At 45.2% G+C, this 27,332-nt stretch overlaps 1 protein-coding gene across 1 annotated transcript in view; it reads right to left on the reverse strand.

Annotated features, from left to right (window-relative positions):
* Positions 1 to 473: 473 nt before the first annotated feature.
* The window catches only part of fbln5 (fibulin 5), a 45,340-nt gene continuing 18,481 nt past the window's right edge, over positions 474 to 27,332 (reverse strand). Inside the window, exons 5-11 of the mRNA XM_045707216.1 lie at positions 16,235 to 16,357; positions 15,638 to 15,754; positions 13,479 to 13,595; positions 11,921 to 12,043; positions 9,469 to 9,595; positions 5,744 to 5,942; positions 474 to 2,646 (exon numbers count right to left, since the gene is read on the reverse strand). Of these exons, the coding sequence (XP_045563172.1) occupies positions 2,485 to 2,646; positions 5,744 to 5,942; positions 9,469 to 9,595; positions 11,921 to 12,043; positions 13,479 to 13,595; positions 15,638 to 15,754; positions 16,235 to 16,357 (968 nt within the window). The 3' untranslated portion in view covers positions 474 to 2,484. The remainder of the gene's footprint in view (positions 2,647 to 5,743; positions 5,943 to 9,468; positions 9,596 to 11,920; positions 12,044 to 13,478; positions 13,596 to 15,637; positions 15,755 to 16,234; positions 16,358 to 27,332) is intronic.

Raw genomic sequence — 27,332 nt, forward strand, 5'->3', positions numbered from 1 at the left:
ACCTGTCTTTGTGATTGTCTCCCCCCCCCCCTCCAGGTGTCACTTATTTTCTCCAGTGTATTTATCCCTGTGTTTCCTGTCTCCCTGTGCCAGTTCGTCTTGTATGTCCAAATCAACCAGCGTTTTTTCCCCCGTTCTCCTGCCTTTTTGCTATTTTCCTTTTGCTAGTCCTCCCGGGTTTTTGACCCTTGCCTGTTTTCTGGACTCTGAACCCGCCTGCCTGACCATTCTGCCTGCCTTGACCTTGAGCCTGTCTGCCACTCTGTACTTCCTGGACTCTGATCTGGTTTTGACCTTTTTGCCTGTCCACGACCATTCTCTTTGCCTACTCCATTTTGGATTATTAAACATCGAAGACTCCAACCATCTGCCTCCTGTGTCTCCATCTGTGGCTCGCCTTGTGTTATGATATCTTATTCCAAAATACCCATGACATTGTAACATAAGAAGAATAACTTTGACCAGATATAGTGTTCAGGTCTAGTACAATGTTTTATTATGACTGACTTGGCTCGCTTGTAGAACTTACAGGTTGTTACTGAAGAGGAATTAATGAAATCTGCCAAAGACTTTTAGACAAAAAAAAAAAAACACAAAACAGAACTGACCACCATTTTTTAAATTTTTATGGGGAGAGTTTTGTTCATGGCAAACGTAGCAAAATGAAACACAAAGACAATATTCAATGGAAATGTATCTTGTTATTACATCCGTTGTGCATCTGAGGGGGCACCGATGACAAAAATGATTGTCTCAAAAATGAAAAAATGAAAAATGGAATGTGTGTAGCTTAATTAGGATGGTAATTCACCAGCTGAAGGAGGTGAGCCCCCCCTATAACAGTAGAACACACACTTGTGTTGTTCATTCACAATACAGTGACAGAAACAAAGTGTACCCAGACCAGAGCAGTCATAGCCTGGTAGCAGTCTGTTTTGGGCTAACATTTCACTCCTTGCCATTCTCATGGAATGATAGCACAAACAGACATGGGATCAGGCTAATTCAGTCAGGTAGGTAGAAAACATACTGTCAAGGTTTTATTAAGGTCCTTTTTTTGTTTTTAACAGATCTTAGTCTGTAGATGGTTGACACACACAAAAAAAAGGCCAAAGCATCACTAACACATTGTATCACATATTGTAAAGCTCACATTCACAGCTTATTTAAAGGATAACGCTTCACAGAAAATAAGGTAACTGTGAGTTCATTAATAACACAAATAGAAGTACGCAGTAAACAACCCAGACTGACAACACTGCTTTCAATTACCTTAATAGTAAATGTCATTGGAAATCTGTATTTTTAAAGAGCAGAGGAGAGAGAGAGAGAGAGAGAGAGAGAGAGAGAGACAGACAGAGTCACACAGCCTTTACAATACAACATAAATATCCTTCTGTGTAGATACGTCCTTACTCTGATAGGCACCATAATGTACAGTCCAGTAACAGTCTGATGTATAGACAGTCATAATGTACAGTCCAGTAACAGTCTGATGTATAGACAGTCATAATGTACAGTCCAGTAACGGTCTGATGTATAGACAGTCATAATGTACAGTCCAGTAACAGTCTGATGTATAGACAGTCATAATGTACAGTCCAGTAACAGTCTGATGTATAGACAGTCATAATGTACAGTCCAGTAACAGTCTGATGTATAGACAGTCATAATGTACAGTCCAGTAACAGTCTGATGTATAGACAGTCATAATGTACCGTCCAGTAACAGTCTGATGTAAAGACAGTCATAATGTACAGTCTGATGTATAGACAGTCATAATGTACAGTCTGATGTATAGACAGTCATAATGTACAGTCCAGTAACAGTCTGATGTATAGACAGTCATAATGTACAGTCCAGTAACAGTCCAATGTATAGACAGTCATAATGTACAGTCCAATGAATAGACAGTCATAATGTACAGTCCAGTAACAGTCTGATGTATAGACAGTCATAATGTACAGTCTGATGTATAGACAGTCATAATGTACAGTCCAATGAATAGACAGTCATAATGTACAGTCCAATGAATAGACAGTCATAATGTACAGTCCAATGTATAGACAGTCATAATGTAAAGTCCAATGTATAGACAGTCATAATGTACAGTCCAATGTATAGACAGTCATAATGTACAGTCCAATGTATAGACAGTCATAATGTAAAGTCCAATGTATAGACAGTCATAATGTACAGTCCAGTAACGGTCTGATGTATAGACAGTCATAATGTACAGTCTGATGTATAGACAGTCATAATGTACAGCCCCCCCCCCCCGTCTCCTATAACAACGGGTAAGAGTTTATTGAGACGATAGTTGTAGTGGAAGAGACCCCATCATCCATAAAAAAATGGGAGTGAAGCAGAGTGGAGCTGCCTGCTGGAAGGAAGGAATCTAGGAAGGTAATACTTCGGGCTTGTGAGAGTTGGACCGGACGTAGTGATTGGTCAGAGGTCAGGGGTTAAAGGTCGGGGGGGGCCTCAGTAAGGATGCTCAGACACGTATATCGTGAGCCGTATGATACTGCTGCCTCTGAAGTTGATGACGTTGTTAACGGTTACCATCTCCAGGTCCAGGACCAGCTCCCTGGGACCCTTGATGGGTCGAGACAGGACCAGAGTGGCACTCACGTTACTGGTTTGCTGCAACGAGAGAGAGAGAGAGAGAGAGACACAGACAGACAGACAGACAGACAGACAGACAGACAGACAGACAGACAGACAGACAGACAGACAGACAGACAGACAGACAGACAGACAGACAGACAGACAGACAGACAGACAGACAGACAGACAGAGAGAGATTTCAGACATCATGGACTAATGGCTGAATGTAGCTCCTAACTTTAGACATCTGGGCCACTGTGTTTCTGCTTGGAATTTGAGATTGTAGGCCGTGTTACTGAAGTTTAAAGCACTTTTGAAATGTTTTGTTTATGTAAAGAATTTGTTAGAAATAAATTTGATAGATTGATTGTTTGACATATTGACGAAAAACATGGGATCAAATTGTCGGCCTCCATCTATCACGGGACAGTAGGCAGGCCTCTACACTCTAGTTATGCATGTGCCTCCCTCTGCCATATGGACAACATTGTATGATACACCAACTGAGCTACGACGGATAGACAGAGAGCAACTGGGGGCAAAAGAGCCGAGTGCAGAACTCTTGAGATATGCAGCGGGTAACTTCTATTGTAAACTACATTGCGCACGCCTGTTCTCTAAACTATGTGGAGATGTGGCAGAGAGTTCAGAACGATACTGTATGTTCACACTTTACCATGGAGGGATTTCATCACACTTTGTCTTTGCAGTAACAGTACTACACACCAAAAACAGCTTGAGGGAAACTTCTAGTCTTATCAAGGAATCAAAATATCCACCCAGTCAGCATCCCAAATTGCACCCAATTCCTACATAGTGCACTACAGTTGACCAGGGCCCTACATAGTGCACTACAGTTGACCAGGGCCCTACATAGTGCACTACAGTTGACCAGGGCCCTACATAGTGTTTATTATGGATCCCCATTAGTTCCTGCCAAGGCAGCAGCTACTCTTCCTGGGGTTTATTATGGATCCCCATTAGTTCCTGCCAAGGCAGCAGCTACTCTTCCTGGGGTTTATTATGGATCCCCATTAGTTCCTGCCAAGGGAGCAGCTACTCTTCCTGGGGTTTATTATGGATCCCCATTAGTTCCTGCCAAGGTAGCAGCTTCTCTTCCTGGTGTCCAGCAAAATTAAGGCAGTTGTCCCATTTTAAAAACATTATATTACATGGCCCTCAGGCCGCTACTCCACTACCATCCTCATGAAGAACTCCCTACCACCCTCATGTAGAACTCTCCTCCCTCCCTCAGGTAGAACTCCCTCCCTCCCTCAGGTAGAACTCCCTCCCTCACGTAGAACTCCCTCCCTCCTCACGTAGAACTCTCCCTCCCTCCCTCCCTCCCTCCCTCCCTCCCTCCCTCCCTCCCTCCCTCCCTCCCTCCCTCCTGTATAACTCTCCTCCCTCATGTAGAACTCCCCTCCCTACCTCTCACCCTCACATAGAACTCTCCTCCCTCACTCACATAGAACTCTCCTCCCTCCCTCATGTAGAACTCTCCTCCCTCCCTCCCTCACGTAGAACTCTCCTCTCTCCCTCCCTCATGTAGAACTCTCCTCTCTCCCTCCCTCATGTAGAACTCTCCTCTCTCCCTCACATAGAACTCTCCTCCCTCCCTCATGTAGAACTCTCCTCCCTCCCTCCCTCACATAGAACTCTCCTCTCTCCCTCCCTCATGTAGAACTCTCCTCTCTCCCTCACGTAGAACTCTCCTCCCTCCCTCCCTCTTGTATAACTCTCCTCCCTTATGTAGAACTCCCCTCCCTACCTCTCACCCTCACATAGAACTCTCCTCTCACCCTCACATAGAACTCTCCTCCCTCCCTCATGTAGAACTCTCCTCCCTCCCTCCCTCATGTAGAACTCTCCTCTCTCCCTCTCTCACCCTCTTGTATAACTCTCCTCCCTCACGTATAACTCTCCTCCCTCCCTCCCTCATGTAGAACTCTCCTTGCTCTCTCCCTTCCTCCCGTAGAACTCCCCTCCCTCCCTCACTCCCTCATGTATACCTCTCCTCCCTACCTTCCTAACATAGAACTCTCCTCCCTCCCTCACATAGAACTCTCCTCCCTCCCTCACATAGAACTCTCCTCCCTCCCTCCCTCCCTCCCTCCCTCCCTCACGTAGAACTCTCCTCTCTTCCTCCCTCATGTAGAACTCTCCTCCCTCCCTCATGTAGAACTCTCCTCTCTCCCTCTCTCACCCTCTTGTATAACTCTCCTCTCTCACGTAGAACTCTCCTCCCTCCCTCCCTCCCTCCCTCATGTAGAACTTTCCTTGTGCTCTCCCTTCCTCCCGTAGAACTCCCCTCCCTCCCTCACTCCCTCATGTAGACCTCTCCTCCCTACCTCCCTCACATAGAACTCTCCTCCCTCCCTCCCTTTCTCTCTCACCCTCATGTAGAACTCTCCTCCCTCCCTCCCTCCCTTTCTCTCTCACCCTCGTGTAGAACTCTCCTCCCTCCATCCCTTTCTCTCTCACCCTCATGTAGAACTTTCCTTGTGCTCTCCCTTCCTCCCGTAGAACTCCCCTCCCTCCCTCACTCCCTCATGTAGACCTCTCCTCCCTACCTCCCTCACATAGAACTCTCCTCCCTCCCTTTCTCTCTCACCCTCATGTAGAACTTTCCTTGTGCTCTCCCTTCCTCCCGTAGAACTCCCCTCCCTCCCTACCTCCCTCACATAGAACTCTCCTCCCTCCCATTCTCTCTCAGCCTCGTGTCGAACTCTCCTCCCTCCCTCCCTTTCTCTCTCACCCTCATGTAGAACTCTCCTCCCCTCCCTCCCTCCCTCCCTCCCTCCCTCCCTCCCTCCCTCCCTCCCTCCCTCCCTCCCTCCCTCCCTCCCTCCCTCCCTCCCTTTCTCTCTCACCCTCATGTAGAACTCTCCTCCCTCCCTCCCTTTCTCTCTCACCCTCATGTAGAACTCTCCTCCCTCCCTTTCTCTCTCACCCTCATGTAGAACTCTCCTCCCTCCCTCCCTTCCTCCCTTTCTCTCTCACCCTCATGTAGAACCCTCCTCCCTTCCTCCCTTTCTCTCTCACCCTCATGTAGAACTCTCCTCCCTCCCTCCCTTTCTCTCTCACCCTCATGTAGAACTCTCCTCCCTCCCTCCCTCCCTTTCTCTCTCACCCTCATGTAGAACTCTCGTCCCTCGTTGCCCGGTCCTTTGATCTGGAAGATATAGAAAGCTCCAGGGTATCTGGTAGTGGCCTGCATCTGGAAGATGTCTGCTGGGACGCTGCGGCCTGAGGACAGGTCCATGTGGCGGTAAAGGATGGTGAAGGGCCTGTCTCTACAAGCTGGGTTCTCAGCACTACACATACACTGACTGGAGAGAGGGAGGGGAGAGAGGGAGGGAGGGAGGGAAACATATTGTAACCTGGGTTAATAATATAACAGTATAATAGGTACATTTACAATAAACTCAAATGAAAACATTTATATATATACACAACTAAAACATCAGAAGTATCACGGCAACTCATGATCACTAGCTAGGTTTCCATCCAATTGGCGACAGATTTTCATGAGAATCATCAAAAAATCTGCATAACAATTAGCATTTTCCCACCAGAGATGTGTTTCCATCCAATGGAATTGTTGCAGATAAAAGGATGTGAATGATGACACAGTGTGCATAAAAATCACTTTTTGCGGTTTAATTCCCATGTTACCCCCCCCCCCCCCACAAAAAAAAGAAAGTTAAATAGGTTTCCAGAAACATTCTAAACTCTACTGATGCTTTAAGCGCCAAAAAATTAATAATGATATAGCGAATGTGTCTTTTCTGGTATTGGTCCCTGTGCTCTGGTCAACAGCTGGCAGATACAGTGTCCTAAATCATTATTGGATGAAAAGAGCATCATTATGGATGAAAAGAGCGAGATCATTTAAAAAAAAAATTCAATGGCAGTCGAGCATCTATCATCATGTGACCAGAAATAAGAACCTCGGTGTTTATTAGAAAGGCTCATCAAACTCATCATGTGTATTTTTCGCCACCCTGTGAAGTTCATCATCATCTATTTCATCCAGAGCCTAATAATAAACTGCATGGTTTCCTGAGTCGTAGTGGGAAAGACCACGTCATCACGTGACTCCAAGTTTACTTCGACATGATGGTTATTATTTCCATATTTGAGCATAAAAGTGTTTCCACCGACGTCATTCATTTTGTCGACATTTGGAAAGTTCACCTTACAAATGAGCTGTTTCCTGTTTTCGTGACATAATTTTTTTAACCAACGTACTTTACTCGCATAAAACGTTTGGATGGAAACCTGGTTACTGACAGAAATACAGTTGAAGTCGGAAGTTTGTAGTGTTGGAGTCATTAAAACTAATTTTTCAACCACTCCACAAATGTCTTGTTAACAAACTATAGTTTTGGCAAGTCGGTTAGGACATCTGCTTTGTGCATGACACAAGTCATTTTTCCAACAATTGTTTACAGACAAATTATTTCACTTATAATTCACTGTATCACAATTCCAGTGGGTCAGAAGTTTACATACACTAAGTTGACTGTGACTTAAACAGCTTGGAAAATTCCAGAAAATGATGTCACGGCTTTAGAAGTTTCTGAGAGGCTAATTGACGTCATTTGAGTCAATTGGAGGCGTACCTGTGGATGTATTTCAAGGCCTACCTTCGAACTCAGTGCCTCTTTGCTTGACATCATGGGACAATCAAAAGAAATCAGCCAAGACCTCAGAAAAAAATTGTAGACCTCCACAAGTCTGGTTCATCCTTGGGAGCAATTTCCAAACGCCTGAAGGTGCCACGTTCATCTGTGCAAATAATAGTACGCAAGTATAAACACCATGGGACCACGCAGCCGTCATACCGCTCAGGAAGGAGACGCGTTCTGTCTCCTAGAGATGAACGTACTTTGGTGCGAAAAGTGCAAATCAATCCAAGAACAAAAGCAAAGGACGTTGTGAAGATGCTGGAGGAAACAGGTACAAAAGTATCTATATCCACAGTAAAATGAGTCCTATATCGACATAACCTGAAAGGCCGCTCAGCAAGGAAGAAGCCACTGCTCCAAAACCGCCATTAAAAAGCCAAACTACAGTTTGCAACTGCTCATGGGGACAAAGATCATACTTTTTGGAGAAATGTCCTCTGGTCTGATGAAACAAAAATAGAACTGTTTGGCCATAATGACCATCGTTATGTTCGGAGGAAAAAGGGGGACGCTTGCAAGCCGAAGAACACCATCCCAACCGTGAAGCACGGTCGTGGCAGCATCATGTTGTGGGGGTGCTTTGCTGCAGGAGGGACTTGTGCACCTCACAAAATAGGTGGCATCATGAGGTAGGAAAAGGATGTGGATATATTGAAGCAACATCTCAAGACATCAGTCAGGAAGTTAAAGCTTGGTCACAAATGGGTCTTCCAAATGGACAATGACCCCAAGCATACTTCCAAAGTTGTGGCAAAACGGCTTAAGGACAACAAAGTCAAGGTATTGGAGAGGCCATCACAAAGCCCTGACCTCAATCCCATAGAAAATTTGTGGGCAGAACTGAAAAAGTGTGTGCGAGCAAGGAGGCAATTTAAAGGCAATGCTACCAAATACTAATTGAGTGTATATAAACTTCTTACCCACTTGGAATGTGATGAAAGAAATAAAAGCTCAAATAAATCATTCTCTCTAGTGTTATTCTGACATTTCACATTCTTAAAATAAAGTGGTGATCCTAACTGACCTAAGACAGGGAATTTTTACCAGGATTAAATGTCAGGAATTGTGAAAAACTGAGTTAAAATGTATTTGGCTAAGGTGTATGTAAACTTCCGAATTCAACTGTACGCTATATATGCGTAAGTATGTGGACACCCCTTCAAATTGGTAGATTCGGCTATTTCAGCCACACCCGTTGCTGACAGGTGTATAAAATCGAGTACACCGCCATGCAATCTCCATAGACAAACATTGGCATTAGAATGGCCTTACTGAAGAGCTCACCGTGGCACGGTCGTAGGATGCCACCTTTCCAACAAGTCAGTTTGTCAAATTTCTTCCCTGCTGTTATTGTGAAGTGGAAACGTCTAGGAGTAACAACGGCTCAGCTGTGAAGTGGTAGGCCACACAAGCTCACAGAACGGGACCGTCAAGTGCTGAAGAACGTAGTGCATAAAAAAAATCTGTCCTCAGTTGCAACACTCACTACCGAGTTCTAAACTGCCTCTGGAAGCAACGTCAGCACAAGAACTGTTTGTCAGAAGCTTAATGAAATAGGTCTCCATGGCCGAGCAGCCGCACACAAGCCTAATGTCACCATGCGCAATGCCAAGCGTTGGCTGGAGTGGTGTAAACCTCGCCGCCATTGGTCTCTGGAGCAGTGGAAGCGCGGTGTGGAAGAACTTGATTGGCCTGCACAGAGTCCTGACCTCAACCAAATCAAACACCTTTGGGATGAATTGGAACACCGACTGCGAGCCAGGCCTAATCGCCCAACATCAGTGCCCCGACCTCACTAAAACTCTTGTGGCTGAATGGAAGCAAGTCCCCCGCAGCAATGTTCCTACATCTAGTGGAAAGCCTTCCCAGAAGAGTGGAGGCTGTTATAGCAGCAAAGGGGGGACCAACTCCATATCAATGCCCATGATTTTGAAATGAGATGTTCGACAAGCAGGTGTCCACATACTTTTGGTCATTTAGTGTATCATTTAAAAAAAAAAATCTGATTTCATAAAGGAATTCCTTTTAAATTTTTTAAATTATTTTGTATTTATTTGTGAAGTTCTAAGCGTTAAAATAGCAATAGTTAGTTATAATGAGAGATATTGACTAGGCATTAATATGTCTACAGTCCTTAGAGAGAGAGAGTATTGAGAGTACTTACTTGTCACTGAGTTCAACGTACGGTGGATCACATTTTAGCGGATCCAAGCATGTATAGCCTCCCTGGAAATTGAAACATACTTGTGCTGTTGTACACGTGTTGTTACCAGTCTCACATTCATTGATATCTTCAAAAATCAAACACACAACAATTAACGTTAGTTACACAACATCATCATCCATCATAACAAATTACAAATATTATTATTACACAATGAAAACAAAACAAGCAATAGGTAGGTATACTATACTAAAGGACTCTCCAACCCTGTTCCTGGAGAGATACCTACTGTAGGTTTACATCTATCTAGTCCAGGGCTCTCCAACCCTGTTCCTGGAGAGATACCTACTGTAGGTTTACATCTATCTAGTCCAGGGCTCTCCAACCCTGTTCCTGGAGAGATACCTACTGTAGGTTTACATCTATCTAGTCCAGGGCTCTCCAACCCCTGTTCCTGGAGAGATACCTACTGTAGGTTTACATCTATCTAGTCCAGGGCTCTCCAACCCTGTTCCTGGAGAGATACCTACTGTAGGTTTACATCTATCTAGTCCAGGGCTCTCCAACCCTGTTCCTGGAGAGATACCTACTGTAGGTTTACATCTATCTAGTCCAGGGCTCTCCAACCCTGTTCCTGGAGAGATACCTACTGTAGGTTTACATCTATCTAGTCCAGGGCTCTCCAACCCTGTTCCTGGAGAGACACCTACTGTAGGTTTACATCTATCTAGTCCAGGGCTCTCCAACCCTGTTCCTGGAGAGATACCTACTGTAGGTTTACATCTATCTAGTCCAGGGCTCTCCAACCCTGTTCCTGGAGAGACACCTACTGTAGGTTTACATCTATCTAGTCCTATCTAGAAAGGTTATGGTAAAGTTAGTCCCGGGGTGAATCTAAAAAGTATTCTCATCACCTTCCCAAAATGCCAGAGGTAAACGAGGATAGCTTTGAAGAGAAGATCCTTAGTTTCCTCTGACATTTTGAGTAAGAAGCGAGGAGAGAGGACGCAACGCAAGGAATCAAGCATTTCGCTAACATCTGCTGAATATGTGTATGGACCAATAACATCTGCTGAATATGTGCATGTGACCAATAACATCTGCTGAATATGTGCATGTGACCAATAACATCTGCTGAATATGTGTATGGACCAATAACATCTGCTGAATATGTGTATGGACCAATAACATCTGCTGAATATGTGTATGGACCAATAACATCTGCTGAATATGTGTATGGACCAATAACATCTGCTGAATATGTGTATGTGACCAATAACATCTGCTGAATATGTGTATGTGACCAATAACATCTGCTGAATATGTGTATGTGACCAATAACATCTGCTGAATATGTGTATGGACCAATAACATCTGCTGAATATGTGTATGGACCAATAACATCTGCTGAATATGTGTATGGACCAATAACATCTGCTGAATATGTGTGTGTGACCAATAACGTGATTTGATATATTGAGATTCACCCAGTAAGTCAGTCTCCTGTCATGCTGACAGATTACAGACTGCTGTCAGTAGGTGTCCTGATTACCTTCACAGCTTCTCCCACCCCTGGACAAGTTAGGGTTAGTACAGTAGGTGTCCTGATTACCTTCACAGCTTCTCCCACCCCTGGACAGGTTAGGGTTAGTACAGTAGGTGTCCTGATTACCTTCAAAGCTTCTCCCACCCCTGGACAGGTTAGGGTTAGTACAGTAGGTGTCCTGATTACCTTCACAGCTTCTCCCATCCCTGGACAAGTTAGGGTTAGTACAGTAGGTGTCCTGATTACCTTCACAGCTTCTCCCACCCCTGGACAGGTTAGGGTTAGTACAGTAGGTGTCCTGATTACCTTCACAGCTTCTCCCACCCCTGGACAGGTTAGGGTTAGTACAGTAGGTGTCCTGATTACCTTCACAGCTTCTCCCACCCCTGGACAGGTTAGGGTTAGTACAGTAGGTGTCCTGATTACCTTCACAGCTTCTCCCACCCCTGGACAGGTTAGGGTTAGTACAGTAGGTGTCCTGATTACCTTCACAGCTTCTCCCACCCCTGGACAGGTTAGGGTTAGTACAGTAGGTGTCCTGATTACCTTCACAGCTTCTCCCATCCCTGGACAAGTTAGGGTTAGTACAGTAGGTGTCCTGATTACCTTCACAGCTTCTCCCACCCCTGGACAGGTTAGGGTTAGTACAGTAGGTGTCCTGATTACCTTCACAGCTTCTCCCATCCCTGGACAAGTTAGGGTTAGTACAGTAGGTGTCCTGATTACCTTCACAGCTTCTCCCACCCCTGGACAGGTTAGGGTTAGTACAGTAGGTGTCCTGATTACCTTCACAGCTTCTCCCATCCCTGGACAAGTTAGGGTTAGTACAGTAGGTGTCCTGATTACCTTCACAGCTTCTCCCACCCCTGGACAGGTTAGGGTTAGTACAGTAGGTGTCCTGATTACCTTCACAGCTTCTCCCATCCTCATAAAGGTAGTATCCCCCTGGGCAGTGACACTGGAAGGAGCCAGGTGTGTTCACACAGCGGTGCTGACACAGAAACTCTGAGAAACCACACTCGTCCAGGTCTACGGGTGATACACAGCATTAGTAGTTATCACAGTACATCACAGTACGTCACAGTACATCACAGCACACCACAGTACACCACAGTACACCACAGTCAATCACAGTACACCACAGTCAATCACAGTACACCACAGTACATCACAGTACATCACAGCACACCACAGTACACCACAGTACATCGCAGTACACCACAGTCAATCACAGTACACCCCAGTACATCACAGTACATCACAGTACATCACAGTACACCACAGTACACCACAGTACATCACAGTACACCACAGTACATCACAGTACACCACAGTACACCACGGTACACCACAGTACATCACAGTACACCACAGTCATCACAGTACACCACAGTACATCGCAGTACACCACAGTACACCACAGTACATCACAGTACACCACAGTCATCACAGTACACCACAGTCATCACAGTACATCGCAGTACATCACAGTACACCACAGTACATCACAGTACATCACAGCACACCACAGTACACCACAGTACATCGCAGTACACCACAGTCAATCACAGTACACCCCAGTACATCACAGTACATCACAGTACATCACAGTACACCACAGTACACCACAGTACATCACAGTACACCACAGTACATCACAGTACACCACAGTACACCACAGTACATCACAGTACACCACAGTACATCACAGTACACCACGGTACACCACAGTACATCACAGTACACCACAGTCATCACAGTACACCGCAGTACATCGCAGTACACCACAGTACACCACAGTACATCACAGTACACCACAGTCATCACAGTACACCACAGTCATCACAGTACATCGCAGTACATCACAGTACACCACAGTACATCACAGTCATCACAGTACACCACAGTATACCACAGTCATCACAGTACACCACAGTATACCACAGTACATCATAAAACACCACATCATAGTCATCACTGTCATTACAATATTGCCCAAGAATTACAGTTCAAAGTGTAAGGAGGGGCACAATAATGACTGAACAATAGCCAGATATAAAATAATGATTTGGATGGTTATGAATCACTAGGTTACCATAGACCTCCTTTATCTGTCTCACTTCAACAACTTAGTGGCTCAAATAGCACCCTATTCCCTATATATAGTGCACCATAGGGCTCTGGTCAAACATAGTGCACTATATATGTAGGGAATAGGGTGCCATAGGGCACCCATCAGTCCCTGGTTGGAGGGCCAGTAGGAGGCACTCTTTCCTCTGGTCTAAAAAATATCCCACTGCCCTGTGTAGGGTGCCGTCTTCCGGATGGGACGTTAAAGGGGTGTCCTGACTCTCTGAGGTCATGTATGTAGTGCACTATATATAGAGAATAGGGTGTCATTGGGGATGGACACCCTTCTCTTTGGTTGCAGCAACACAGAACTTATTTGATCTCGCGTCATCACCATTGCAAGTGGTCCCGTCAGAAGCCAGCTCAAACCCCTCTTCACAGCTACACATGTAGGAGCCGTAGGTGTTGAAACAGCCGTGGGTACAGGGGTTATCCTCGCACTCGTCCACATCTAGAGAGAGGAGAGAGGAGGTTAGATTAACACCTTCACTACAACAAGGTTATTACCTTGACTTTTTCACCATTTTGTTGTGTTACAGCCTGAATTTAAAATTGATTACTGGCCTACACACAATACCCCATAATATTTAAAAAAAAAAAGGAATTCTGGTTTTAATTTTTTTTTTTACAAATTAATTACAAATGAAAAAAATTGAAATGTCTTGAGTCAAGAAGTATTCAACCCCTTTGTTATGACAAGCTTAAAACCTCTTAAGGATCGGACCCTTTAAAAAAAAATGTCACCTAAAATGACATACCCAAATCTAACTGCCTGTAGCTCAGGACCTGAAGCAAGGATATGCTGATTCTTAATTCCATTTGAAAGGAAACACTTTGAAGTTTGTGGAAAGGTGAAATTAATATAGGAGAACATAACACATTAGATCTGGTAAAAGATATTACAAAGAAAAAAACATGTGTTTTCTATTTATTTTTTTGTTGGTCACCGCTCCAGTAGAGGTTAAATAAGTTCAGGAGTAAAAATGTGCTTAACAAGTCACATAATAAGTTGCATGGTTGAATGACTACCTCATCTCTGTACCCAACACAGACAATTATCTGTAAGGTCCCTCAGTCGAGCAGTGAATTTCAAACACAGATTCAACCACAAAGACCAGGGAGGTTTTCCAATGCCTCGCAAAGAAGGGCACCTATTGGTAGATGGGTAAAAATGTAAAAAGCAGACATTGAATATCGGAGAGGAAGGAAACTGCTCAGGGATTTAACCATGAGGCCAATGGTGACTTTAAAACAGTTACAGAGTTTAATGACTGTGATAGGAGAAAAATGAGGATGGATTAACAATGTATTGTAGTCACTCTACAATACTAACCTAACTGACAGAGTGAAAAGAAGGAAGCCTGTACAGAATACAAATATTCCAAAATATGCAACCTGTTTGCAACAATGCATTAAAGTAATACTTCAAATAATGTGGCAAAGCAATTAACTTTTTGTCCTGAATACAAGGTGTTATGTTTGGGGAAAATCCAATACAAATACATTACTGAGTACCACTCCATATTTTCAAGCATAGCGGTGGCTGCATCATGTTATGGGTATGCTTGTAATCTATAAGGACTGGGGAGTTTTTCAGGATAAAAAAGAAATGGAATGGAGCTAAGCACAGGCAAAACCCTTGAGGAAAACCTGGTTCAGTCTGCTTTCCACCAGTCACTGGGAGATGAATTCACCTTTCAGCAGGACAATAACCTAAAACACAAGGCCACATCTACACTGGAGTTGCTCACCAAGAAGACAGTGAATGTTCCTGAGTGGCCTAGTTACAGTTTTGTCTTAAATTTACTTGAAAATCTATGCCAAGACCTGAAAATCGTTGTCTTAGCAATGATCAACAACCAACTTGACAAAGCTTGAAGAATTGTAAAAATAATAAAATGGGCAAATGTTGCACAATCCAGGTGTGGAAAGCTCTTAGAGACTTACCCAGAAAGACTCACAGCTGTAATCACTACCTAAGGTGATTCTAACATGTACTGTTGACTTAGGAGGTTGAATACTTATCTAATCATGATATATTAGTGTTTGATTTTTCATGATTTATTTTTTAACAAATGTTAGAATTTTTCTTTCCTCTTTGACATTACAGAGTATTTTGTGTAGATCGTTGACCCCAAAAAAATGACAATTACAAACATTTTAATCTCACCTTTTAACACAAAAAAATGTGGAAAAAGTAAAGGGCTGTGAATACTTTCATAAGGCACTTTATACGTGTGTGTGTGTGTGTGTGTGTGTGTGTGTGTGTGTGTGTGTGTGTGTGTGTGTGTGTGTGTGTGTGTGTGTGTGTGTGTGTATACGGGTGCATGCATGGATGCCAGTGTGTGTGTGTGTCTGCACGGTGTGTGTGTGTGTGTGTGTGTCTGCACGGTGTGTGTGTGTGTGTGTGTGTGTGTGTGTGTGTGTGTGTGTGTGTGTGTGTGTGTGTGTGTGTGTGTGTGTGTGTGTGTGTGTGTGTGTGTGTGTGTCCACCTTGACAGGTTCTGCTGTCAGGGTTGAGGAGGAAGCCAGGGTTACAGGAGCAGGAATAGGAGCCTGGCACGTTGGCACACAGCTGCTGGCAGTACCCGTAACGGCACTCATCAATATCTGGACACAGAGAGGTGGAAGTTAAACAATCAATATCTGGAAGTTAAACAATCAATATCTGGACACAGAGAGATGGAAGTTAAACAATCAATATCTGGAAGTTAAACAATCAATATCTGGAAGTTAAACAATCAATATCTGGACACAGAGAGATGGAAGTTAAACAATCAATATCTGGAAGTTAAACAATCAATATCTGGAAGTTAAATAATCAATATCTGGACACAGAGAGGTGGAAGTTAATCAATCAATATCTGGAAGTTAAACAATCAATATCTGGAAAGACCTGGAACAATCAGGAAAAGCCAAGTTTGACACAGCAACAAAAAAAAACGTAAACATATAGTGTATTTCCACATATAGTAATGATTGACATTTCCATAATGACGATATAGGGTAGTATCTGTCCTACACACACACACACACACACACACACACACACACACACACACACACACACACACACACACAGGTTCTTACCCTGACACTGTCCCCCGACCAGCCAGTAGCCCTCGGTACAGGAACAGGTGTAACCTCCAGCTGTGTTGATACACACCTGGGTGGGGTTACACTGGTGGGAATCTGTCTCACACTCATCAATGTCTGCAATAGAGGAACAGAGACAGGTTGGTTCGACTGGGTTAAATGTATCCCTCCTCCCCCAATGGAAAATATATTTTCCCCCTTGTACTATAAAAGAAATGGTCACACCCTCCTCTCTGATAAAATGAACAAAAAAAAACAATGATCACCACCACAAATAACAATAACTGTAGTGATTCTTTGTTTATAAACGTGGATATAGACTTGACCTCTTCAGGATGGTTTTGTGGAATAGTCGATGCTACACAGAGCTAACGGGCCAGAAGCTTGAGGGTTTGCCGAGACACCACGGATGAGCTCACTCTCCCTGCCTGTCTCATCACTCTCCCTGCCTGTCTCATCACTCTCCCTGCCTGTCTCATCACTCTCCCTGCCTGTCTCATCACTCTCCCTGCCTATCTCATCACTCTCCCTGCCTGTCTCATCACTCTCCCTGCCTGTCTCATCACTCTCTCTGCCTGTCTCATCACTCTCCCTGCTTGTCTCATTACACTCTCTGCCTGTCTCATCACTCTCCCTGCCTGTCTCATCACTCTCACTGCCTGTCTCATCACTCTCTCCCTGCCTGTCTCATCACTCTCTCTGCCTGTCTCATCACTCTCCCTGCCTGTCTCATCACTCTCTCCCTGCCTGTCTCATCACTCTCTCCCTGCCTGTCTCATTACACTCTCTGCCTGTCTCATCACACTGGAGAGATGTTTTGCTTGTACCAGGCCTTCAGATGTAGATTCCTGTAGAAACGAAATAGGTCAATCTTTGTATTAAATTCATTAGTTGAGTATGTGGGGGCAAAGGACAGTCCTTTAGACAATACCCTTACGCAATCATCAGAAAGGGGTTCTCCAGAAATGTTGATCACAGCCTTGTTCTGGTCCTGCTCCGTGTGGTTGGATAGTCTTGACTTCTTCCTCCCCCTCGGATTGTGACTGAAGGAAAAGCAGCCAACATGTGCTCAGCATATGTGGGAAATGCTTCAAGACTGTCGGAAAAGCATTCCAGGGGAAGCTGGTTGAGAGAATGCCAAGCTGTCATCAAGGCAAACGGTGGGTACTTTGAAGAATCTCATTTATAAAATATATTTTGATTTGTTTAACACTTCTTTGGTGTTATTTCATAGCTTTTGACTTTTTTTTTGTAGAATATAGTAAAAAAAATAAAATAAAGAAAACCCCTTGAAGTAGGTGTCTAAACTTTTGACCAGTACTGTATATATTCAATGACGGAAGCCACAATCTATCTGCAATATTAAAGCTGATCTACACCCTAAAAAAAATAACAATAATATTTGGCATCTTCCATAAATTTTGGGGCGGCAGGTAACCTAGTGGTTAGAGCATTGGGCCAGTAACTGAAAGGTTGCTGGATTGAATCCTCGAACAAAATGTGTCGTTCTGCCCCTGAACAAGGCAGTTAACCCACTGTTCCCCAGTAGGCCGTCATTATAAAATAAGAATTTGTTCATAACTGACTTGCCTAGTTAAACAAATATTATGAGCTGGATATAGAACTGTCCCCCACCCCAGTACATGTAGAACTGTCCCGCACCCCAGTACATGTAGAACTCTCCCCCACCCCAGTACATATAGAACTGTCCCCCACCCCAGTACATGTAGAACTGTCCCCCACCCCAGTACATATAGAACTGTCCCCCACCCCAGTACATATAGAACTGTCCCCCCACCCCAGTACATATAGAACTGTCCCCCCACCCCAGTACATATAGAACTGTCCCCCCACCCCAGTACATATAGAACTGTCCCCCACCCCAGTACATATAGAACTGTCCCCCCCACCCCAGTACATATAGAACTGTCCCCCACCCCAGTACATATAGAACTGTCCCCCACCCCAGTACATGTAGAACTGTCCCCCACCCCAGTACATGTAGAACTGTCCCCCCACCCCAGTACATGTAGAACTGTCCCCCCACCCCAGTACATATAGAACTGTCCCCCCACCCCAGTACATGTAGAACTGTCCCCCACCCCAGTACATGTAGAACTGTCCCCCCACCCCAGTACATGTAGAACTGTCCCCCCCACCCCAGTACATGTAGAACTGTCCCCCACCCCAGTACATATAGAACTGTCCCCCCACCCCAGTACATATAGAACTGTCCCCCACCCCAGTACATATAGAACTGTCCCCCACCCCAGTACATATAGAACTGTCCCCCCACCCCAGTACATATAGAACTGTCCCCCCACCCCAGTACATATAGAACTGTCCCCCCACCCCAGTACATATAGAACTGTCCCCCACCCCAGTACATATAGAACTGTCCCCCACCCCAGTACATATAGAACTGTCCCCCCCACCCCAGTACATATAGAACTGTCCCCCCACCCCAGTACATATAGAACTGTCCCCCCACCCCAGTACATATAGAACTGTCCCCCCACCACAGTACATATAGAACTGTCCCCCCACCCCAGTACATGTAGAACTGTCCCCCCACCCCAGTACATATAGAACTGTCCCCCCACCCCAGTACATATAGAACTGTCCCCCACCCCAGTACATATAGAACTGTCCCCCCACCTCAGTACATATAGAACTGTCCCCCCACCTCAGTACATATAGAACTGTCCCCCCACCCCAGTACATATAGAACTGTCCCCCCACCCCAGTACATATAGAACTGTCCCCCCCACCCCAGTACATATAGAACTGTCCCCCCCACCCCAGTACATATAGAACTGTCCCCCACCCCAGTACATATAGAACTGTCCCCCACCCCAGTACATATAGAACTGTCCCCCCACCCCAGTACATATAGAACTGTCCCCCACCCCAGTACATATAGAACTGTCCCCCACCCCAGTACATATAGAACTGTCCCCCCACCCCAGTACATATAGAACTGTCCTCCCACCCCAGTACATATAGAACTGTCCCCCCACCCCAGTACATATAGAACTGTCCCCCCACCCCAGTACATATAGAACTGTCCCCCACCCCAGTACATATAGAACTGTCCCCCCACCCCAGTACATATAGAACTGTCCCCCCACCCCAGTACATATAGAACTGTCCCCCCACCCCAGTACATATAGAACTGTCCCCCCACCCCAGTACATGTAGAACTGTCCCCCCACCCCAGTACATATAGAACTGTCCCCCCACCCCAGTACATATAGAACTGTCCCCCCACCCCAGTACATGTAGAACTGTCCCCCCACCCCAGTACATGTAGAACTGTCCCCCACCCCAGTACATATAGAACTGTCCCCCCACCCCAGTACATATAGAACTGTCCCCCACCCCAGTACATATAGAACTGTCCCCCCACCCCAGTACATATAGAACTGTCCCCCACCCCAGTACATGTAGAACTGTCCCCCACCCCAGCACATATAGAACTGTCCCCCACCCCAGTACATTTAGAACTGTCCCCCACCCCAGTACATGTAGAACTATCCACCACCCCAGTTCATGTAGAACTGTCCCCCACCCCAGTACATGTAGAACTGTCCCCCACCCCAGTTCATGTAGAACTGTCCCCCACCCCAGTATGTGAATAGTGATCGTGAAGTAACCTTGATAGTTGATAAAAAAAAGTCACTATTGATCGTGAAGTAACCTTGTTTGTTGAATCTACCCAATATTACAACGTTTTTTGGAGGTAGCCTACCTTAACATTCTAAGTTTCACTAAATATGCAGTTGCTACAGGTCAGTATCGCATTAACTGAATGTATTGTTCTTAATGTAGTATGATAATAGTTCCCACAGATTGCACATAAATAACTGTAATTCCGTGTATTACACTAGATTAAAGACTAATGTTCTGGGTGAAATTCATTTAACTTCCCTTAAACAGTTTCACACACTACCCCATAATCAACACATAACATTTCCTTATGTGGATATTACAAATCAAAATTCAGACTGTTCATGGTTCTCAGACAATGAAGTCATTTTATGTAGAGGGGAGGGAGGGAGGGAGGGAGGGAGGGAGGGAGGGAGGGAGGGAGGGAGGGAGGGAGGGAGGGAGGGAGAGCAGGGAGAGCAGGGTGGTTTATTTATAAATCTACTGTTTAACATTGTGTGTATAGAGTGAAATTAATATTTAAAGACATTGTAACCATTGTTTGCACAATGCTCAGCCCTGCTCTGGTAGTTCACTAAACTACAGAGGATGTTGTCCATCGAAGTTGTTGTCTCCGGCTCTTTTGATATCAGATTCACAAGGTTTGTGGTAGTTTAACGGGTTTCATGCACCTTAGACTAGGAGTGTTTCCAATTCACACCGCAGCCCTATAGTCACAGCACTGATGAAAAGGGAAGCTACAGTGGGGGGGGAAAGTATTTGATCCCCTGCTGATTTTGTACGTTTGCCCACTTACAAAGAAATGATCAGTCTATAATTTTAATGGTAGGTTTATTTGAACAGTGAGAGACAGAATAACAACCAAAAAATCCAGAAAAACCCATGTCAAAAATGTTTTAAAATGATTTGCATTTTAATGAGGGAAATGAGTATTTGACCCCTCTGCAAAACATGACTTAGTACTTGGTGGCAAAACCCTTGTTGGCAATCACAGAGGTCAGATGTTTCTTGTAGTTGGCCACCAGGTTTGCACACATCTCAGGAGGGATTTTGTCCCACTCCTCTTTGCAGATCTTCTCCAAGTCATTAAGGTTTCGAGGCTGACGTTTGGCAACTCAAACCTTCAGCTCCCTCCACTGATTTTCTATGGGATTAAGGTCTGGAGACTGGACACTCCAGGACCTTAATGTGCTTCTTCTTGAGCCACTCCTTTTTTGCCTTGGCCGTGTGTTTTGGGTCATTGTCATGCTGGAATACCCATCCACGACTCATTTTCAATGCCCTGGCTGAGGGAAGGATGTTCTCACCCAAGATTTGACGGTACATGGCCCCATCCATTGTCTTTTTGATGCGGTGAAGTTGTCCTGTCCCCTTAGCAGAAAAACACCCCCTAAACATAATGTTTCCACCTCCATGTTTGACGGTGGGGATGGTGTTCTTGGGGTCATAGGCATCATTCCTCCTCCTCCAAACACGGCGAGTTGAGTTGATGCCAAAGAGCTCCATTTTGCTCTCATCTGACCACAACACTTTCACCAGTTGTCCTCTGAATCATTTAGATGTTCATTGGCAAACTTCAGACGGGCATGTACATGTATTATTGAGCAGGGGGACCTTGCGGGCACTGCAGGATTTCAGTCCTTCACGGCGTAGTGTGTTACCAATTGTTTTCTTTGTGACTATGGTCCCAGCTGCCTTGAGATCATTGACAAGATCCTCCCGTGTAGTTCTGGGCTGGTTCCTCACCGTTCTCATGATCATTGCAACTCCACGAGGTGAGATCTTGCATGGAGCCCCAGGCCGAGGGAGATTGACAGTTCATTTGTGTTTCTTCCATTTGCGAATAATCGCACCAAATGTTGTCACCTTCTCACCAAGCTGCTTGGCGATGGTCTTGTAGCCCATTCCAGCCTTGTGTAGATCTACAATCTTGTCCCTGACATCCTTGGAGAGCTCTTTGGTCTTGGCCATGGTGGAGAGTTTGGAATCTGATTGATTGATTGCTTCTGTGGACAGGTGTCTTTTTTACAGGTAACAAGCTGTGGTTAGGAGCACTCCCTTTAAGAGTGTGCTCCTAATCTCAGCTCGTTACCTGTATAAAAGACACCTGGGAGCCAGAAATCTTTCGGATTGAGAGAGGGGTCAAATACTTATTTCCCTCATTAAAATGCAAATCAATTAAAAAAAATGTTGACATGCGTTTTTCTGGATATTTTTGTTGTTATTCTGTCTCTCACTGTTCAAATAAACCTACCATTAAAATTATAGACTGATCCTTTCTTTATCAGTGGGCAAACGTACAAAATCAGCAGGGGATCAAATACTTTTTTCCCCCACTGTAACATTACATTTCCTTATGTGGATATTACAAATCAAAATTCAGACTGTTCGTGGTTCTCAGACAATGAAGTTATTTTATGTAGAGGGGAGGGAGGGAGGGAGGGAGGGAGGGAGGGAGGGAGGGAGGGAGGGAGGGAGGGTGAGAAGTCAGCTAAGCAAAGTGTTCTTGTTTAAACAGGCAGCTGTGATAAACGGTAAAGTCTGCAGTCCGGCCCGGTAAGTGTTGATCAGCGTCCCAGACGGCACTCTCTTCCCTATATAGTACATGTAGAGCTCTGGTCTAAAGTAGTGCACTATATAGGGAATAGGGCTCTGGTCTAAAGCAGTGCACTATATAGGGAATAGGTGTGGAGGGGTGGGCGAGGGATGAGGAGGTGGAGGGGTGAGGAGGTGGAGGTGTGAGGGGTTGGAGGGGTGAGGAGGGGTGAGGAGAGGTGAGGGGTGAGGGGTTGGAGGGGTGAGGAGGTGGAGGGGTGAGGAGGTGGAGGGGTGAGGGGATGGAGGGGTGAGGAGGGGTGAGGGGTGAGGAGGTGGAAGGGTGAGGAGGTGGAGGGGTGAGGGGTGAGGAGGTGGAGGGGTGAGGAGGTGGAGGGGTGTTAGACAGGGTTGTATCAGCCGGCTGATAGCCAACACAGCAGCACAGCAGCACAGCAACACACAGCAACACACGGCAACACAGCAACACAGAGCAGCACAGCAACACAGAGCAGCACAGCAACACAGAGCAGCACAGCAACACACAGCAACACAGCAACACAGAGCAGCACAGCAACACAGCAACACAGAGCAGCACAGCAACACACAGCAGCACAGCAACACACAGCAGCACAGCAACACAGAGCAGCACAGCAACACAGAGCAGCACAGCAACACAGCAACACAGAGCAGCAGAGCAACACACAGCAGCACAGCAACACAGAGCAGCACAGCAACACAGAGCAGCACAGCAACACAGAGCAGCACAGCAACACAGCAACACAGAGCAGCACAGCAACACAGAGCAGCACAGCAACACAGAGAAGCACAGCAACACACAGCAGCACAGCTACACTGCAACACAGAGCAGCACAGCAGCACAGCAACACAGCAACACAGAGCAGCACAGCAGCACAGCAACACAGAAACACAGAGCAGCACAGCAGCACAGAGCAGCACAGCAACACAGAGCAGCACAGCAACACAGCAACACAGAGCAGCACAGCAGCTCAGAGCAGCACAGCAACACACAGCAGCACAGCAACACAGCAACACAGAGCAGCACAGCAACACAGAGCAGCACAGCAACACAGCAACACAGAGCAACACAGCAACACAGAGCAGCAGAGCAACACACAGCAGCACAGCAACACAGAGCAGCACAGCAACACAGAGCAGCACAGCAACACAGAGCAGCACAGCAACACAGCAACACAGAGCAGCACAGCAACACAGAGCAGCACAGCAACACAGAGAAGCACAGCAACACACAGCAGCACAGCTACACTGCAACACAGAGCAGCACAGCAGCACAGCAACACAGCAACACAGAGCAGCACAGCAACACAGAAACACAGAGCAGCACAGCAGCACAGAGCAGCACAGCAACACGGAGCAGCACAGCAACACAGCAACACAGAGCAGCACAGCAGCTCAGAGCAGCACAGCAACACACAGCAGCACAGCAACACAGCAACACAGAGCAGCACAGCAACACAGCAACACAGAGCAACACAGCAACACAGAGCAGCAGAGCAACACACAGCAGCACAGCAACACAGAGCAGCACAGCAACACAGAGCAGCACAGCAACACAGCAACACAGAGCAGCACAGCAACACAGAGCAGCACAGCAACACAGAGAAGCACAGCAACACACAGCAGCACAGCTACACTGCAACACAGAGCAGCACAGCAGCACAGCAACACAGCAACACAGAGCAGCACAGCAGCACAGCAACACAGAAACACAGAGCAGCACAGCAGCACAGAGCAGCACAGCAACACAGAGCAGCACAGCAACACAGCAACACAGAGCAGCACAGCAGCTCAGAGCAGCACAGCAACACACAGCAGCACAGCAACACAGAGCAGCACTGCAACACAGCAACACAGAGCAACACAGCAACACAGAGCAGCACAGCAACACACAGCAGCACAGCTACACAGCAACACAGAGCAGCACAGCAGCACAGCAACACAGAGCAGCACAGCAACACACAGCAACACAGCTACACAGCAACACAGAGCAGCACAGCAGCACAGCAACACAGAAACACAGAGCAGCACCTGCCAGCATTTAAACTGCTATATACTCTCTCAGGCAGAACTGGGTTCAAATAGTATTCTAAATATGGTAATTACATGGTAATTTTCCACAAATAAATATTTTGTGACTTGCTTCAGCTTTTTGAAAGTATTGTTGTGGTACTGAGCCTGGTCACGTGTGGCTCAGTTGGTAGAGCATGGTGTTTGCAACGCCAGGGTTGTGGGTTCGATTCCCACGGGGGACCAGTATGAAAAAATAATAATAATAATGTATGAAATGTATGTATTCACTACTGTAAGTCGCTCTGGATAAGAGCGTCTGCTAAATGACTAAAAATGTTAAAAATGTAAAACATTTGACTTTTAAGTGAAGAGGTGAAATATTGTCAAAGTTAAGAATATTAAAATAATTGGTGTGATTGTTTTGATAGACTACTACAGTCGTGGCCAAAAGTTTTGAGTATGACACAAATATTAATTTCCACAAAGTTTGCTGCCTCAGTGTCTTTAGATATTTTTGTCAGATGTTACTACGGAATACTGAAGTATAATTACAAGCATTTCATAAGTGTCAAAGGCTTTTATTGACAATTACATGAAGTTGATGCAAAGAGTCAATATTTGCAGTGTTGACCCTTCTTTTTCAAGACCTCTGCAATCCGCCCTGGCATGCTGTCAATTAACTTCTGGGCCACATCCTGACTGATGGCAGCCCGTTCTTGCATAATCAATGCTTGGAGTTTGTCAGAATTTGTGGGGTTTTGTTTGTCCATCCGCCTCTTGAGGTTTGACCACAAGTTCTCAATGGGATTAAGGTCTGGGGAGTTTCCTGGCCATGGACCCAAAATATCAATGTTTTGTTCCCCGAGCCACTTAGTTATCACTTTTGCCTTATGGCAAGGTGCTCCATCATGCTGGAAAAGGCATTGTTTGTCACCAAACTGTTCCTGGATGGTTGGGAGAGGTTGCTCTCAGAGGATGTGTTGGTACCAATCTTTATTCATGGCTGTGTTCTTAGGCAAAATTGTGAGTGAGCCCACTCCCTTGGCTGAGAAGCAACCACACACATGAATGGTCTCAGGATGCTTTACTGTTGGCATGACACAGGACTGATGGGAGCGCTCACCGTGTCTTCTCCAGACAAGCTTTTTTCCGGATGCCCCAAACAATCGGAAAGGGGATTCATCAGAGAAAATGACTTTACCCCAGTCCTCAGCAGTCCAATTCCTGTACCTTTTGCAGAATATCAGTCTGTCCCTGATGTTTTTCCTGGAGAGAAGTGGCTTCTTTGCTGCCCTTCTTGACACCAGGCCATCCTCCAAAAGTCTTCGCCTCACTGTGCGTGCAGATGCACTCACACCTGCCTGCTGCCTTTCCTGAGCAAGCTCTGTGCTGGTGTTTCCCCGATCCCGCAGCTGAATCAACTTTAGGAGACGGTCATGGCGCTTGCTGGACATTCTTGGGTGCCCTGAAGCCTTCTTCACAACAATTGAACCACTCTCCTTGAAGTTCTTGATGATCCGATAAATGGTTGATTTAGGTGCAATCTTACTGGCAGCAATATCCTTGGCTGTGAAGCCCTTTTTGTGCAAAGCAATGATGACGGCACGTGTTTCCTTGCAGGTAACCATGGTTGACAGAGGAAGAACAATGATTCCAAGCACCACCCTCCTTTTGAAGCTTCCAGTCTGTTATTCGAACTCAATCAGCATGACAGAGTGATCTCCAGCATTGTCCTCGTAAACACTCACATCTGTGTTAACGAGAGAATCACTGACATGATGTCAGCTGGTCCTTTTGTGGCAGGGCTGAAATGCAGTGGAAATGTTTTTTGGGGATTCAGTTCATTTGCATGGCAAAGAGGGACTTTGCAATTAATTGCAATTCATCTGATCACTCTTCATAACATTCTGGAGTATATGCAAATTGCCATCATACAAACTGAGGCAGCAGTTTGTATTAATATTTGTCATTCTCAAAACTTTTGGCCATGACTGTATATCAACCGTATTAATTTGGAGTCTGGGGCAGTTAGATCACATATGTCATCACTAATAAGACTACTACACTTTTGTCCAATCTCCTACTACAATAGCACAGTATAGAATACCACACTATAGAACACCACACTATAGAATACTACAGTATAGAATACCACAGTATAGAATACCACACTGTAGAACACCACAGTATAGAATACCACACTGTAGAATACCACACTATAGAATACCACACTATAGAATACCACAGTATAGAATACCACAGTATAGAATACCACACTGTAGAACACCACAGTATAGAATACCACAGTATAGAATACCACAGTATAGAATACCACACTATAGAACACCACACTATAGAATACCACAGTATAGAATACCACACTGTAGAATACCACACTATAGAACACCACACTATAGAATACCACAGTATAGAATACCACACTGTAGAATACCACACTATAGAATACCACACTATAGAATACCACAGTATAGAATACCACAGTATAGAATACCACACTGTAGAACACCACAGTATAGAATACCACAGTATAGAATACCACACTATAGAACACCACACTATAGAATACCACACTATAGAATACCACACTATAGAATACCACACTATAGAACACCACACTATAGAACACCACACTGTAGAATACCACACTATATAATACCACAGTATAGAATACCACACTATAGAATACCACAGTATAGAATACCACACTATAGAATACCACAGTAGAGAATACCACAGTATAGAATACCACAGTATAGAATACCACACTGTAGAATACCACACTATAGAACACCACACTATAGAATACCACAGTATA

This window comes from Salmo salar, chromosome ssa01 (genome assembly GCF_905237065.1).
Source record: "Salmo salar chromosome ssa01, Ssal_v3.1, whole genome shotgun sequence".
Classification (NCBI taxonomy): Eukaryota; Metazoa; Chordata; class Actinopteri; order Salmoniformes; family Salmonidae; genus Salmo; species Salmo salar.